Here is an 18,336-nt window from a genome sequence, read left to right on the forward strand (position 1 = left end):
TGTCCTGGCAAAATCGGGACGGTTTCTGAATAAAACCCCACCGCATTCGTCTGACACTGTTATGGGGGCTCTCCGGGTATGGTTGCCTCGGCAACAGTACCACCCAGCAGTGCAGGATAGCCTGAGAACCCATTCAAAGGGGTATATCCAGCCGGGATATTGATGGCATATCACTAGGGCTGGGTTCAGCAACCTTTGGCAAACCAGCTGCTGTGAAACTACAACTCCCAGCATGCACACTTGCTTTACCCTTCTCAGAACTGAATAACGCATGCTGGGAGTTGTAGTTTCCTAACAGCTGAAGCGCTGAAGGTTGCTCACCCCTACCAGTGTCCCAGATGGGCCGACCCTTTTAAGGGGTCCGAAGTCTGAATTTAGAGGGTCTGTATATATTTAAGGGGTGCATTTATTGGGTCTCACCATTTACAGGGTCAGAGCTCTGTATTCTGTGACATATACAAATCCGCAGCAGAAATACAAAGTCCAGCCTCAGATTTTGAACGTTCATGCGTTAGAAATACACGTAAGAAAAATTTGAAGTGATTCTAAGGCAGACGTTGCGTTTCTGCAGCGGTTTTGCCGTTTTTGCGCGGCCGCCGATCTGTTTAGGCTATGCCCTTTGGGTTCAAGCGTGGAAACCGCCTCAAGAATTGACGCTCCCCCCCCCCCCCCCCCCCCCTAAGATGGGGAATTTAATATAGCACGGGGAAAGAAAAATGTTTGGCGTGGCTTGCTATGTAAATAAATGGGACACTTATTTTGAGGCACAGAAAACAAACCAGAATGTGATTAAAAGGCGCATGCACTGCTTGACATAAGACTGACAACCCCTCTTCATACAATCTCACATCTGAAAAGTTGACAACTATGCAAAATGTTAATGCCTGGTCCTGTCCCAATTCAGTATACACGAAAAGTGGCAGGTGTACTTAAAAAAAAAAAAATCTACTAGTGTCACAGTTTTGTCCCCTCCGGGTTCCAGTACTTCTCCTCAGCGGCCTTCAAAAAATAATATTTGGCGCCACAGGTGGATCCGGGACAATGAGCGTGACGGACAGAAGCCTCAACCAATCAGGAGGCGAGGCAGGGCTGTGAAGAGGGAGAGCTTGGGCGACCAATCCGGGTGTGGGTTCAGGGAAGGGGGGCGTGGCTTAGCGTCCAGTCACTCGTCTGGTGATGTGCCTGCTGCTAGTCTGTGCGTTGCTGCTGGTGCGGGAAGCCGCCGGGTGATGCGGGATTGCTGCGGGCTCTGCACCACCGCCTTCCAGGTAGGTCTCCTGATAATAATGGTAGCCCTGTGCTGGAGCCGGGGTACCCCACCCTGATATGGAATGGCGTATTGAACAGGGGGGTTGAATACTTTTGCATAGCAGTTAATCGCACCGCACTTGAATGGCTATGGTAGACAGGGGAGCACGTACTTTTACAATGGACTTAAAACGGGACTAGCTTGTATCACCTGCTCCATGGGAGAGGGGGGGCAGCTCTAAAAATGGGGTGCACATATAAAGGTTTTATGATGTCACCTGCTGAGGGGGTTGCACACTTTTGTATTGGGGTGCACATACTTTTGCACACATGTTGCTCCCCTTTTCTAGACATTGCCTGTAGCTTTAAAGGTTTTATGATGTCACCTGCTTCGGGGGTCGCTATTGAGGAGGGGGTTGCATACTTTTGCATTGGGGTGCACATACTTTTGCACACGCTCCCCTTTTCTAGACTGACACACACTCACACTTTTGCATTAGGCTGCTAATAGTTTTGGGGGGGTGCTAATAGTTTTGCTCCACTGCTGTACACAGTATAATGTTGCTGACACAGCAGTGCGTAGCACCTGCTGCTTGCTTTGGGAGGGGTCCACATACTTTTGAAAAAGTGTTCCCTTCTAGAAGACCATGCTCCACATCGGAATGGGCCCTAATTTAGATCCATGCCGGTTATGATTATTGCAGGTTAGGCAGGGGGCAGTTTTGGGGGTGCCCATACTTTTGCAATGACCTGTTCCCTGCTTCCTAGACACATTTAGCACGCAGTGTGGTTGCAGGTGCAGATTAGTAAAGGAGCAGTGCTGGGGCGCACACTCTTTTGCAATTGGACAGTGCCCGTAACCTTACGACACCACTTTCTGCATGGCTGGCGTCGATCATTGCGTTGTATCTATGTTGCACACTAGGAAGGAAGGATTGCTAGGGGTTCATATACTTTTGCAGTTGGGTCTTAACTTCTTTTAGATTGTTGTGCCAATAGCCTCACTGCGCCGCTCCTCTCGTTATCACGTGGCTGGTTTTATCTGTGTGGCAGACTAGGAGAGGAGCAGCTCTGGGGATGCACACACTTTTGCAATTAGGTTTTCCGGGATTTTAGACGATGCCCATAGTCTTTTTACACTGCTCCACTTAACTGTTATTGATCCCTAAGTTGTAGCACTGCTGCAGACTACACAGAGGAAACAGCACAGGGGGGTGCACATACTTTTGCAATTAGGTCTTCCCTGCTTTTAGACAGTGCCCATAACCCTACTACATGGCTCTTCTCATTAGAAGGCGGCTGACGGGGCTCAGGTTAGTGCCTGGGGGTCATTGTGTTCAATCACTGTCTGCTTAACTCCGTCACCGCCAAGTTTGTAGTATAGCAGTACACAAGGCCGTATACCCTGTATATACAGCTGGCCCAGTAGGACCATTCCTGGGACAGCTGGTCCAGTTCCCGTCGCCTCCCGCCAGGCCGTGTCACATGTGATGTAGTGCAGACTCATCATTGTAGCGGTGGCTTTAGAATCAGCCAACACCCCTCTTCCTGCAGGGTTTGTTTTTCCTCGCTGCACATTATCACTTACACCAGGATCGGCCTAAATCGGCAGCAGGGGGGGGATTATCTGCCATAACCCAGGTGTAGATCTGCTGCCCACATGTATAATGCAGCGGGGCCACCCTCATGCATTAGTAAAGGTGCGCAGCGCAGCCTCTCGTGCTCCTGCCCCTCCGCAGCATCGCACTGCACTCATTACTTCATGTTTTTGTTTTTTTACATTTTAATTGAATTTATTTTTTTTTTTTTGTGGTAGCTAATGGGTTAAATCCATACATGATTCAAATGAAACAGGTGGATTTTTTTTCAAAGGATTTATTATAATTATTTTTTTGGTATTCAATTATTAATTCAATTATTTATGTATTTGTTTTTTGATAAATAATTTTTGATTTTTTTTTTAACGAATTTAATAGATTTTTCTTTAAAGGTTTTATTATTCATTTTTTTTTATTCACACTTAATATCCTTTTTGATGAATTATTTTATCATTATTTTTTTTTTTAACGAGCTGAATACATTTGGCGGTGGGTAGGTAACAGGTAAACACGTATTGGGTTAAAATAAATTTTTTCATTTTTATATATTTGGATATCTGCCTATGATCACATGTGCAAGTTATTATTAATTTTTTTGAATTATTTTTAGTATACTTTATTTGTACTTTTACTGCAGACATTAATGTGTTAAACGCTCGCTGGCAAATATTTTTTTTCTATAATTTTTTTTATTTTACCGTATTTTTGCAGTAGTCAAAAGTTTACATCCATATGGGGAAAAATATGTATTTTTTTACTTTTTTTTTCTTCATTTTTATTTTTATTTTTTCTCAGTATTTAAGTGGTTAAATTCACTTGGTTAAGTGGGTAGATCGATTTATTTTTTAGTCTTCTGGTTAAATCCACATGGGTAATATAGGTACATTTTTTTTTTTTCTATTTTTAATATATATTTATACAGTAGCTTATTGACGATATACAATGTATAAAATGTATTTTTATAACTTTTTATTTTATTTTTTATTTTTAGGTATCTTCCTGACGTGGAGCTGGCCTCTGTTATCCCGGATTTTGTAACCTTCTTCAGGATGGGGAACGGCCTTTCGGAGCAGACTCCAATCCTGTCGGGGATGTCTCCATTTCAGGCGCTGCACATCGTCATTTTAGGCCTGGACTGCGCCGGTAAGACGACCGTGTTGTACCGCCTGCAGTTTAACGAGTTTGTCAACACCGTCCCCACCAAAGGATTTAACGCGGAGAAGATTAAAGTCGCTCTGGGTAATTCCAAATCCGTTACCATTCACTTCTGGGACGTTGGGGGCCAGGAGAAGCTGCGGCCGCTGTGGAAGTCGTACACCCGCTGCACGGACGGGATTGTGTTTGTGGTGGACTCGGTTGACGCCGAACGCATGGAGGAAGCCAAGACGGAACTGTACAAAATTACCAAAATCTCCGAGAACCAAGGAGTCCCGGTTCTCGTTGTGGCCAACAAGCAGGACCTGAGGAACTCCTTATCTCTGGCTGAAATCGAGAAGCTGCTGGCGCTGAACGAGCTCAGCTCCTCCACCCCGTGGCACCTCCAGCCCACGTGCGCCATCATCGGGGACGGCCTGCGGGAGGGCATAGAGAAGCTCTACGAAATGGTCCTAAAACGCAGGAAAATGCTCCGACAGCAGAAGAAAAAGAGATGACGCTTCCGTCGCCAAGGTCCGCGGCAAAACGGCGTAATTCTGCCCCGTCAGTGTGTTGACGTTCCCCAGGGTTAGGTCAGGAAACCTAGACCCGGCTGGTGTTAAAGCTACATTGTATCTTAATTTCTAGTCGTGCAGATCCGGCAGTGCTCACAGCGCTTGTCTGGGATCCGAACCGCGTGGTGTCGGCGGACGCGCGGCCTCATCGTGAGCCACGAATGGTTGCAGTTGGGAATAAGGAGGGTGAATGCTCCTGTGACGCAGTCGAGGGAGATGAATAAAGACACGTGACGTTCCTTGCACCCCTCCATCCTTTATTTTATGTAATATCTGACATTCCAGTTATAATGGCATCGGGGTTGGGGGGGGGGGGGGGGAGGGGTTGGATATGTAACATCCAGGCTGATCTTTACTTTTAAGACTTATCCATGCAGTGCATGAAGGATTTCAATCGTTTTCTCGTCTTTTGTGTTTTTAAAGGTTTTTTTTGTTTTTACATCACAATGCTACTACGGGACGCATCTGATGGAGGGCCCGAATTCTGTGTACGGCCGTGCATCATATCAGTTGTTATATTGAGTCACTTTGCAAATCGTTTGCTTTACTTACTGGTTTATATGTCTTATACTCCAATCGCATCCAAAGCTGCATCCAAAATTTTAGGAGAAGCTGCAGCATCTTCAGTTTCTCTACAGCACACGCTCTGCTGTGGCAAGATGCATTCTTTATGCCAGGCAGTGTGGACTACATCTCCCAGAATGCAGCGTGTGTGTGGCGCTATATGGGAACTTTGTGAAGCTATCAGGCACAGTCTTGACAAGTTCCTAATAATAAGCCAATTTTTTTTTTTGAATGCAGCTCTTGCTGTGACTAGAGTATAAGATATGGTATAACTGAACATTACAGAGACACTTAACATATGTAGGTTTAACCTGCCCAAGTAGCGACTCTTTAAAGGGGTGTTCCGGTTGTTTCATGTTATCCCCTGTCCACAGGTTAGATTGGTGGGGGTCCTAGCGCAAGGACCGTGTACCCATCTGAGAACCCTGGTCAAGCACTCGACTATTTCTGGAACTCCCTCAGATGAATGGAGTGACCATGTGCATGCTCGACCAGCAGCTACGTTTATTTTGGTAGGGGTATGAGGTCCCTGCTTTTCTGTGAATTGGGGCTAATTTGGAAAAACCGGATTACCCATTGGATGCGGTTTTAGAAGTTCTACAAAGTTTGGTACATAAGCACAAAAATGATGGTAGCGGAAATCTTACAATTTTTTTTTATTTTATACAAATATTTATTTTTATTTTTTTGTGGATGCAAACTAAAATTTCTTCCTGAAAAGGTAGCGGTAATGATTATGGCACAGTAAGCTCCACCCGCGGTCGTCTGGTATGATTTGCCGACCCATTCACCTGCGCCGCTCCTTTAATACGGAACGTTGTTCGTCCAAGCAGAATGGTAAAAATTTTGGCTGCCTGTTGTCACCACTAGAGGGCGCTCTACAGTGCTGTCTGTATACAGATCTCCCTCTAGTGCTGGAAATGGGTAACGGAAATGAGGGATGAAGAGAAAGTTCTGGAGTAAAAAAAAACGGGGGCCTTATCGAGTAGATTAGGAAAATAATTTTTTTTTTTTTTTTTTTTTTTTTTTTTACAGCTTGGTAGATACCCTTTAATTTTCAATGTTTTACTGGGGCGACCAAAGCTGTGGAAAACAAATGGTGTCAATAACGTTAATGTGGCCCCTGAGACAAGCTGATGCTATAGTAAATTCGCCTTAAAGGGGATGTCTACCATTAGAAAAACGTGGCCTCTTTGTTTTCAGAAACAGCGCCCCACCTGTCGATGGGTTGTGTCCGATATTGCAGCTTGGTACCATTGAAGCAAATGGGACTTTCCACAAACGTCATTTTTGGAAGAAATGCGGTTTGTGTTTCCCCATCCTGGACCGCCCCTTTAAGCCGTCCTAGAGTGGTGGGGGCAATCTGTACATCGAAATATAATACAAATAGTATACATTAGACTTTCTGCCTATGAAAGGGCATCGCCAAGAGACTTGGCTGATACCAGAGAACAATAGCCTATGCTATATACAATACGTTTGTCGAGGTCAATAAAGTTATTGCTGCTGTACGCAACAGTTCATTTCCGTTTCCAAAACATTAAAAAGACTAAAACTCATGAACATTTTTGCACATTTTTTTTTTTTTTTCCCTTTAATCAAAAATATTATTCCTGTCTGTCTAGGCATGAATAAAGTTATATCTTTACAATTTAATCTTCCTATCTTAAATTTGTTTCCCAACACTGTATAAATAAAGTTTATTGAATAAGGTATAGTATCTTCTCACAGGTGCTAGGCCTAATGTGTCACCTGTTCAGCCCTTGGCAACCAATCAGTGTCCTAGTTTCATTTTGAGTTTGGGTTGCTATGGGAAATGAGAACCTTTCTCTTAGGCCTCATGCACACGACAGTATTTTTTTGCGGTCCGCAATAAGCTGTTCCGTGATCCGTTTTTGTTTCCGTGTGTCTTCCTTGATTTTTGGAGGATCACCGGACATGAAAAGTGAAAAAAAAAATCTAAGTCAAGTTTGCCTTGCAAATGATAGGAAAAAAACTGACGCGGACGACAATCCTTGTGTGTCTCCGTGTTTTTTCACGGACCCATTGTCAGTGGAAAAAAAATAGGACAGGTCATATTTTTTGGACGGACTGGAAACACAGACGCGGATGACAAACGGTGCATTATCAGAGTTTTCAACGGACTTATTGAAAGTCAATGGGTCCGCAGAAAATCACAGAAAACGGAACACAACAACGGTCGTGTGCATGAGGCCTTTAGCTGTGGTCTACACAGCCCCTGTAGCCATGATGACCCGCACAAGAAAAACAGAAGCTGGTTGCTATGGGTAACAAGGTCACGATGCATGACTTGTCTTCAATAAACTTTATTCATATAGTCCCGGAGAACATCTTTTAGCTCTCAATTACAGCCACGCAGCTCAAAATGTTGCGAAGGCGAAAGTTTTAAAAGGGTTTATGAATAATGTCGGGCCCTAAGGTAAGATACCGGGGTGCCGTCTGGACAGTGCGGTCATCTCTAGTTCAGTGGGGAACAGTCGCACGGTAGAGTACAAAGTATTAGCTTATGCCCTAGTTGTTTCGATAAACTTTAAACAAATATGGAGATGCCCTTTAAGAGGTGCTCTTTGCAGATGACTCTGAGGACACGTTCTTATTCGACATCCATCATCCGTGCGCTGCAGTTGTCACTGTTTTAGATGCATATGAAGTTGCAATTTTATTTTTTAAGGGGTGCTTTGTTTTTATTCTATTTTTGTGATATATATATTTTTTTTCAACTTGGCAGCTGACTGAAAGGACTCTATATCAGACGGGTGCAGCAGCTTCAGGTGGAGCTTGCGTACGTGTTTTCTGTGTTACCGATGGTGCAGTGTCTGTATTTATAATGAACACCTTCAGCTTCAATAAAATGAGTCTAAAGGTCTCTGGCGTTGTGTGTGTGGTTCATGACTAATATAGACGCACAGATGTAGCAGAGCCGACTGGAAAAATGCACCCCGGTGTCAGATGTGACTTCAAATGGCGCTCCTTGGACGCAGGCGTCCGGGACCCTGGAGACATCCTCCTACATGGCAGGCTGTTTGGAAATCGTGATGCCCAGTCTTTGGCGTGTCACCCATTCAGCTCTGCTATGTCTGCCAGTGTCTAAATGATAATTTAACATCCCATCTCTTTCATTGATGATGCGGCCATAGTCACCAACTAAAAACAATGGCTTGATGTTATTGGCATGTATAGCTTGTATCCAGAGCAGCGGTTCCTCCCACAGTCCTCCTCTTCTGTCTCTAGAGCAGCAGATCCTCCCACAGTCGTCCTTCTGTCTCTAGAGCAGCAGATCCTCCCACAGTCCTCTTCTGTCTCTAGAGCAGCAGATCCTCCAACAGTCCTCTTCTGTCTCTAGAGCAGCAGATCCTCCAACAGTCCTCTTCTGTCTCTAGAGCAGCGGTTCCTCTGACAGTCCTCCTGTCTCTAGAGCAGCGGTTCCTCACACAGTCCTCCTCTTCTGTGTCTAGAGCAGCGGTTCCTCCCAGTCCTTCTGTCTCTAGAGCAGCCTTTCCTCCCATAGTCCTCCTGTCTAGAGCAGCCGTTCCTCTCACAGTCCTCCTGTCTAGAGCAGCCATTCCTCTCACAGTCCTCCTGTCTAGAGCAGCAGTTCCTCCCACAGTCCTCCTGTCTAGAGCAGCAGTTCCTCCCACAGTCCTCCTCTCTAGAGCAGCAGTTCCTCTCACAGTCCTCCTCTCCTGTCTAGAGCAGCAGTTCCTCTCACAGTCCTCCTCTCCTGTCTAGAGCAGCAGTTCCTCTCACAGTCCTCCTCTCCTGTCTAGAGCAGCAGTTCCTCTCACAGTCCTCCTCTTCTGTCTCTAGAGCAGCGGTTCCTCTCACAGTTTTCCTCTTCTGTCTAGAGCAGCAGTTCCTCTTATGGTCCTCTTCATATGTAAGAAGTGCTGTAGATGTGTCAGATAATCAGTCATTGCCCTGCATTTATACATCTGATCAGACTTCAGCCCTCAGCTTCTGCTTATTCTATATAGTGACAGACTCCATTTAAAGGGGTTTTCCCATGAAGACAATTGATTGGGGTAAGTGTTTGATCGACAGAGGTCTGACCATCAGGAATCCCACCGATCATGGGAATGGAGCATGTCCGCAGCTCCGCTCAACTCTATGGGACTGCCTGTACTTTTAATTGGCGGGGCCCCTGCAATAAGACACATCCCTCCCTTATCCTGTGTACAGGGGTGTAACGTAAAGGGGTATTACCATGTCACTATTGAGATGTGCCATCACTTTATGATCGGTGGGTGGAGACCCCCCCCCCCCTCCGATCCTGAGAATGAAGGGGTCACAGCACTGATTTAGTGTATAGTACTGGTGTATCATATGACAGGGGTGGGCGGTGGAGGACATTGAGCCTCCTCGGACACCAGGGTACAGGTCTGTCTACTACCCCTGCAGCATTACTGTATGATGTATGCTGGAGGATACAGTCAGTGCATACAGACCCTTAGATTCATAACCGACCCCCTAGTAGAAGTCGACATGGCGTCTAGTCCTGTAAATACCTGCATTCTCTAAACTCCCCCCCCCCCCACAAAGAAAAGGAATTTCCTCCATAATACCTTGAAGTCATAACCGTAACATAACTTACGAGCCGTCTGAGGGGCGACACAAAAGCCGCCACCATTCCCCTTTTGTCTCGCGCGCCACCTCGGTTTTGTTTATTCGGATGCCTTTGCTGGAAGATTTTTCGCCTCCGATCACGTTGTCATGATTTCTTGGTCAGAGGTCCCATTGTTTTCTTATTACAAGGTTATTTTTTTTTATTTTATACATTAGAAAATTGCTTAAAAAGGAATTCCCAAACATTTTTCCTATTATCACAGTAAAATTCCATCAATCGGGAAATTCTAATGATAATCTGGCATGGAACAAAATGGATCCCATGCAGGATTGTCATAGACCGCCCTGACAGTCGGCACGTAGAGGACTGTGCAATACTTATGTAGCTGTGTAATCCATGTGAAGGGGCCTCCATTAAAGGGGTATTCCCGTCGGCGACGTTTATGACATGCCTCGTGGATATGTCATGGTGCGATCTCCAGAATGGGTCCCGTCGCTCCTGGCTGGGAATGGGGAGGTCGCCGTACGTGCAGTCCAGTTGACGATCTCTGTTTGCTGGTTCTTTCCGTTCTGCTTTTCTATTACATCCAACTCTGCTACTTCAGTCCTGACACTACTTCAGCACTGCTACGTTAGTGCTACCACCATTCCAGCTCTACTACAAACTGCTATGCTGCATCAATCACCACCTCAACCCTACTACATTGCAGCATCAGCACTGCTACAGCTTTGCTCTACTTTATAGCTGCACATCCACAGTGCAGCGCTACTGCAGCACTGCTACACCCAGTGTTCTTCAACCCTGTTTCATCACTGCATGTCTACATCTCAGCATCAGTGCAGCACTATTACAACTCTGCTACACAGAATGTTCTTCTACCCAAGTGCATCGCAGCACCAGATCTGATACATGCCTGACTCAACTCTGCAGCATCACCAAACGTTCTTCAGCTCTGCTTTATCGCTGCACGTCGACAGATAAGCTTCAGTGCAGCACTACTAGAGCACTGCTACACCAAGTGTTCTTCAACTCTACTTTATAGCAGCACATCCGCAGCGCAGGATTACTACAACTTTGCTACACCTAGTGTTCTTAAACCCTGCTTTATCACTGCGCACCCACATCGCAGCATCTGTGCAGCACTATTACAACTCAGCTACGCAAAATGGTCTTCTACCCTAGTGCATCGCAGCACCAGATCTGATACATGACTGACTCAACTCTGCAGCACTGTAGCATCACCGAATGTTCTTCAACTCTGCTTTATCGCTGAACGTCCACAGCTGAGCCATCAGTGCAGCACTCTTCCCCCTCACCAGGTGAGACATAACGGATGCAACTGCAACAATCCCTCAGCTGTAAGTAATATCAGGTCTGTACAGGTTTTCAGCCCCTGATTATAAAAACAAATGTTCGCCTTACTAAAAGCAAGCAGAGATCTTAAAAATGGTGAGGAATGGAATTGCAAAGTCTATTAGAAAGTTACTGAGCTTTATTTATTTCAGATAGGACGAGCCTCTTACATCTCGTGCGCAGTTTATGGTTCCGTTTTCCTTCGCTTCCTCCTCCATCATTATGAAGTTCAGCTCTTGGTGTCATTATCTTTCTAATTTTCATCAACACGTTCTATAGTTTCTCCCTTTTCCTCTCCGGTTCTCATTAGTCCTTGTGTAACTCGCAGTCGCTCCTCTAATTAGCTCAGACTTTCGTTCTCACGCGTTGTCGGCCGTTCCGTGTTTACATAGCGGCTGCTGAAAGTGGAAGCTGCTAAGTGATTGCATTTGGCTGCTGCAGGAATCAGGAATAAACACTCGCACCGTGCTCCTCCGTCTATTCACTGACAGCAATGGAATTGTCAGAAATCTGCACTGCAACAAGGTATCGACTGTGGTAGGGTTTGTTTTCTGAACAAGGCAAAGGGAAGTCAGGGGTTTGTAGGGGGCATGTGGAAGATTTCAGGGCCTGTTTTGGCTTTAGTACGGAAATCCGCCCCTCATCGTACCACTCTATGGGGCAGTAGTAAGGTTTAGCAGCTTCCTAATGCTGTAAGATGGGACTCCTGGTGGGAACTGAAGTCCAAATTGCCCTTGCTCCTTCTAGGAGAGCACAAGGAGAACATCCAAACCAAGAATTCTTCCTTCTGGTAATGCCCCCTTTTTGATGATGGCCATATTTGCATTCTACTCGGTGTATGACAATATTTGGGGAGATGGTGGGGATTGTTGACCTTATGAGAGTCATAGAGTAATCATTGGGATTAAGGGTATTAGAGGAGGTTTGAGGGCACTAGGGGTCCTGCTTTGGCTTTCCCAGTGCATGCCATCCATCAGTGTCTAAGGTTGGGGTGGTGCTGGCAGGGGGCACTTATATCAGGTTATTTTAGAAGAAGAAGTTCCAATTTCTAAGTCTACGTCCTCTCGTGAACTACGCTGTTGTGTTTTTGTCCATATAGACTTTCCTTTATATCCTGTCAAAACAAAGCCTGGGGATAACCAAGTGAGGAATCCTTGGCATGTACTAGGTGACGGGGTCTACGCGAGACGTCTGTGTGTACAGTATGAGTACACTGTGGCCAGCTGGCTTCAGCTTCGCACAGTCTGGCATGTCAGGACTTCTATGGAATGTTACATGTGATACATTATACAGGAGCAGGAATACACAAAGTGTTTTGACAGAATTGTATCGGTTACATGTTAGCACTCTAATTACATGAGGCTGCTGAATGACATCCTATAGAAGGGGGGTGGGGGTGTCCAAAATGCCATCGAAGCTTGGTTTAAAACTATGACAATGGGTCGACTTACAAGTATGCGTCTTCTAACAAATTATTGAGATAGATCAAAGATGTCATCGTTAGGTGGTCCACAAGCCAAGACGACCACCGATTGCTGTAACGAAGAACCTTCAAAGTTTTAGAGAACGCCAAGCATGGTGGCTTCTGTCATCTTCTCTCTGGTAATTAAGGTTATCCACATTTCAGATGAGGGGAGAGGGAAATAAGCCACTACTAGACTCCTCTCATAATGTCTTGTCTCCTGTGCCAGTTGAAGTCAACATCCACCATCGGGTGAGATTCATCCCACACCCATACACATGAGATAGTTGACCGAACTCACTGAGATCAGCAGGTTGAGCTGACTTTCCTCTAAGATGTATGAGCAAGATATAAGCAATGGACTGACTGACCCCATGGGCATGGGATTTTTGAGGAGTAAATCCATAACATTTTGATGAGTCCTTCTGACACAACCAAGTCATCTCAACGCCTTAAAAGAAGCCAAATCTGGAAAAGTAGAGTTGTTGGTATAGTCCTCCCTCAAATCAAGTGCTCCCCTGCTATGCTGTTCAGGTATCATAGGTTGTGAAGGACTCATCACAACATCATGGAATTGATCCTCAACAGTCTCATGACAATAGCCAGGTTTGGCCACTTCTATGGTATCAAGGTGTCCTGGATTGCAAGGACCCATCACAGAGCTATGGATTTGCTCCTCAAACGAGTCATGCCAATGACCAACTTTAGTCATCTATATTTTGTAGGAATGTCTTTGGTTGTAAAGGCATCATGACAGGGTGGATTTGCTCAACAGTCTCCTGTCTGTGACCAGCTTCCATAGTGTTGTCTTAAGCTGGTGAAGAACTCAACACTGTGCTATGAATTCGCTCAACATTCTCATGCCTACAGCCAACTTTGGCAAATTTTATGGATTGTAAGGACACTTCAGAACATTATGGATTAATTCATCAACAATCTCAGACCATTAGCCACTTTTTGGATTTATGGAAAATTATTAAGTCTGTACAGGATCTTTGAACAGGGAGAGAAACGGAAACACAAAGTATATTAGACAGTAGCAGAAGTTTTCTTTATAAGTTAAGTTTTAGTTACCTAAATATTAAATCTTTTGAAGGTGTAATTCCCGGTTATGAAACGTAACATAAACTAATGTTCTTGTCTGGTCCTGTCCTGTGTGAATTCTGTATCTTCGCTCATCCAAAGTCTACAGGTAGCAAGACTATATATTACATATTGCCTCGGGCAGCAGAAGGACGAAGAGTCTCCTCACTCACATCACGTTGACTAAAGCACAATGTGCCAGGTTCTTGAAAAATATGGGAGTTGGTTGATAGATGGTATGATTATATACTTGGAAAGAGCACAGGCTGTGATGAGACACAATGTCCTGTCAACTCATCAACTGGCAAGAACACGGTAGAAGGCGGTGAACAAAACCATGGAGAGCTTAACATGATAGGGGCACACGATGAGTGAAGAAACTGAATTCACACAGGACAGGAGCCGACAAGTATTCCAGAGACTGGGAGCAACAAGTGTTCTAGAGTCTGGGAGCAACAAGTGTTCTAGAGCCTGGGAGAAACCCCTGTTACATTGTAACATTTCCTAAAAGAGATTTGAAAAGTTCTGCTACTTTATAATACACTAATACAGGTTCTTACCCTGTTCAAGATCCCTGCTTGCTGTCAACAATCTTATTTACCCAATGCCATATCCCACCCAGTGAAATCCAGGAAGATGGCGCTGGCTTCAGCAAACGTAATTGCTGCAGCTATTTTTTGTTAAAGTTTAAGGGCTGGATTTTATTTGGACTGGGAAGGTAGGTTTGGTAGTGGGACCTCCCCAGTCTACTCCCATTCCAGGGCATGTTTTCCTTAGCCTGAGGGATTCCCAGGTGTAGTCCAGCTTGGATTGTTAGGGAGAAATAAAAGCACATCCCAGGCTATCAGTCAGGAGAGTTATGCCTGGAAAAAGCCTAGGAAGCTGGCTGCCTTGCTGGCTAGGGAAGCCTGATTCTCTGAGTGTGACCTGCGCTCAATAGGTGAGCTAGAAACAAATTTGTATTAGCTAGAGCCCAGACGGGCAGGAGTTTATTTTGTTTGGTTTATGTTTTGGTGATGCTGGAACCTCATCTTACCCAGTGAGTTATAACTGGGTTCACCTGTAATTTCCAAAGTGCCATAAATTAAAGCATCGTTTGGACTTTAATCCTGTTGTCTGCGAATGAATCTGTGCTTCCCTTTGAAGATCTGCCCAGGAGGGGGTTTCCAGAAACTCCCCAAAAGGTGGCCAACCCCTTTAAATGACACAGATGATCTGTCTGCACCTCTTTCTTTCTCCGGTGCTTTACACTGCAGCTCTACTTGCTTCGCTTAGTTTCACTCTGTATGAACAGATGGAAATAGAGACCAAAGAAGGTTTTCAAGACGCGTGAACAGATTGAAGATCCCTTCTGGACACCTCGGGCAGAAGACGTCTCCTGTTACCTGGGCTTTGTTCAGTCGCCCTGCCCGGAAATCGTGTGACCACAGAGGCTTTGTTCTAAACTTCTGACAGCGCCGATCACAAACGATACGACATGTGACGGACTCCACTGACCGGGAGACAACCTGAGGAAGACAGGAGAGGAAGTGACAGGGTGGGCGTCCGGAAAAACCACACAATAATTACTGGCCTGGGCAGGGCAGACAAAGAAACGCGCGAGACAGATAAAAGGGCATGGCGCGTTGGGTTACACGGAGACGTCTGCCTCTGAACAATTCTGAGAGCGAAGAAGAAAAAGTGCTTCCTTCCTGCCGCAGAGATAACGCCACAAATCACTGTAAAACCCGCACTAAGTGCAGCCCCCCCCAGAGGCTTTTCTGACAACAACCCTCATTATCCGTCACCTATCTCCGATAACTGCAGGCACTACTGTGATATAATATCATGATGGGGGGGGAGGCGGCATCGCAGCATTTAAGCCCAGAAAAAAAAAAAAAAGCTACTTTCTAATATACTTTGTATCACTTTGTCACCGTTTTCAAGATCTCTGCTTGCTGTCAGTGAATGGGAGCTGTACATTTTACCTGCACTGATACATTGTTACAAACTGTTAGGACACGGCGGACAGGTTTTTAGCTCGCAGATACATTGCAACTCTCAGCTCTGCACAGTCATGGGGCAGTATTCATCCTGTGCCTCCTGCTTCATGAATAGAATTCCAGAACTGCAGTGAGGACTGGCATTCGGGCTTCAAACTGGTGGCATGTGAAATCAGATCCTGCTGTGGTCATCACCAGATCGAGCAGAGGGGTCGGGGGGTTGTAATAGAACGGCACAGCAGAGCAGATCTAATGCCGTTCAGGGTGTGGGGAAAGATGGGTGAGGCTGTCCCTGTAGTATGGTCACCCCTGCGGAGGTACCTAGGCAAACATGTAATATGTGGGAGAGGGGAGTCTCTTAGCTGAACAGGCATATCTATTCTAAGAAAAGGAAATAAGCAGCTGCAGACACCTTTGGCGCCGCTTATCTAGAGGAAGCCAGCTGGTTCAGACAGATACAAATCCAACATATCTCTTCAGAGTCATCCAGGCGTGGCCCCCATAAACATGAGATTTCCACAGGATCTGGACTAAAGCCTAATTTGCCTTGGATGTGACTGGAGCATAAATCTCAAGTGCCATATAATACCGCCATACGGCGCTCCTATTATCCTGCCATATAATACCGCCATACGGTGCTCATATTATCCTGCCATATAATACCGCCATACGGTGCTCATATTATCCTGCCATATAATACCGCCATACGGTGCTCATATTATCCTGCCATATAATACCGCCATACGGTGCTCATATTATCCTGCCATATAATACCGCCATACGGTGCTCATATTATCCTGCCATATAATACCGCCATACGGTGCTCATATTATCCTGCCATATAATACCGCCATACGGCGCTCCTATTATCCTGCCATATAATACCGCCATACGGTGCTCATATTATCCTGCCATATAGCACCTGCTTACTAGTAGAATAGAGTGAGCGTATAAAGGGGTATCTCGGCTGGTAGTATCCGCAGGATAATTATTAGATCGGTGGGGGTCCAACCTGTACCCCCCTCTGAAAAGAACGGAGGGGCCGGTCGCACACGAGGGCAGCCGCTCCATCCATTTCTACGGGAGTTCCGGAGATAGCTGCGTACGTACAGTGTTCGCTATCTGCGGTACTCCAATGAAAATGAATAGAGCGGCTGCCCCTCGTGTGCGACCGGCCCCTCCGTTCTTTTCAGGGGAGCTGCGGGGATTACGGGGGATCGGTGGGGGTCATCAATAGGGTATGATCCGGCGGTGCGAGTGCTGCTGCGCGCTCTCAGCCCCCCGCCTTGTCGCAGGGCCTGGGCTGCACAGGATGCACATGTTGGCAGATGATAATACCGAGTGAAGGGCCGGGCAGTGAGAAGCCGCAGGGCGGCACAGGGAAGATAGACGAAATCTCACCAAAACACTGAGAATCCGCTCCGACCCGGCCCTGACCTCGGCTCCATGGACTGGAGGAAGCGGACAATCACCCTCCCCCCGCAAAAATACCCCCAAAATATAGAGAATGCTCAGATTTCCTAGCACTCTGAATGGCATATCTGCCCTGGGCAGGGTGTATACTTTTCAAGATCTCTGCTAGCTGTCAGTGGATGTGAAGGGCAACACACATCAGTCGGAAGAATTTTTTAAAGGGTACTTTGGATAAGCAATTGGTCTGTTGGGGGGGGGGTGTTAGGGGGTGTTGTGTGACTGACCCCCACCGCACTGATCTCAAAAACAGACCGGCAGGAGAAGCTCACGGAGCGGCATGGCGCATGCTCGATCTGCCGCTCCATTGGGACAATATTATGGGACCCCCCAATCTTTAAATTGATTTCAAGACCCCCAACAAGTTATCCCCCATCCCATGGATTGAAGATAACCTTTAGTAACCGGAATCCCCCCCCCCCCCCCCCTTTGAACCCACATAAGGAATGTCTCGAGTGGATGCGATTTTTGCAAACTCCCTGTGCAAAAAATATTTAGTTTAGGACGTTGTTTTTTTTTTTTTTTTTTTTCAGCCTCTGACAGCAAGCGGAGATCTTGAAAACACCAAAAAGCTGCAAAATGTCATTAGGCAGTTAACAGGAAAGTCCCGTGTACAGAGGATGCTTTCTTTCGCTCGCAAAGCAATCTGAGATCTCGAAAATGGCGAAGACTTAAAACCCAGGACACAATGGAAGGCTGCAGAACGCTTCACCGGGGCGATAAAGAGGACGTTGTTTTCAGTCATTCGTTACAAGCAGAGGTCTTGAAAAGGGTGAAGAATGAAAACACAGAATATAATGGATAGCTGCGGGACGTTTCGGCAGCAATAAACAGGAAGCCACCGTGTACAGCCAGGTTGTTTTCATTCACTGACAGCAAGCAGAGATCTTGAAAACAGAGAGGAACTAAAACTCAAAGCATATAAGGCCTGTTTTACATCTGCGTTAAAACAGATCCGGCAGTCTGTTCCTGATCCGCGAATACCGCGCGCTGCCGAGGCGATGTGAACTCCTCTAAGGGTTCATGCACACGAATGTATTTTCTTTCCGTGTCCGTTCCATTTTTTTTGCGGACCGTATACGGAACTATTCATTTCAATGGGTCCGCAAAAAAACTGAATTACTCCGTGTGCAATCTATTTCCGTATGTCCGTATTTCCTTTCCGCAAAAAAATAGAACATGTCCTATTATTGTCCGCATTACGAACAAGGATAGGACTGTTCTATCAGGGGCCGGCTGTTCCGTTCGGCAAAATACGGAATGCACACACGGACGTCATGCG

General features: G+C 45.9%; 1 protein-coding gene across 1 annotated transcript; it reads left to right on the top strand.

The window, feature by feature from the left end:
• Positions 1 to 1,150: 1,150 nt before the first annotated feature.
• Positions 1,151 to 7,045, top strand: ARL4A (ADP ribosylation factor like GTPase 4A). The gene is made up of 2 exons (XM_040431281.1): positions 1,151 to 1,268; positions 3,838 to 7,045. Exon 2 carries the CDS (start codon positions 3,896 to 3,898, stop codon positions 4,496 to 4,498), a length of 603 nt encoding a protein of 200 aa, XP_040287215.1. The 5' UTR covers positions 1,151 to 1,268; positions 3,838 to 3,895; the 3' UTR covers positions 4,499 to 7,045.
• The last annotated feature ends 11,291 nt before the right edge of the window (positions 7,046 to 18,336 follow it).

The sequence above is a fragment of the Bufo bufo genome, chromosome 5 (assembly GCF_905171765.1).
Source record: "Bufo bufo chromosome 5, aBufBuf1.1, whole genome shotgun sequence".
Lineage (NCBI taxonomy): Eukaryota > Metazoa > Chordata > Amphibia > Anura > Bufonidae > Bufo > Bufo bufo.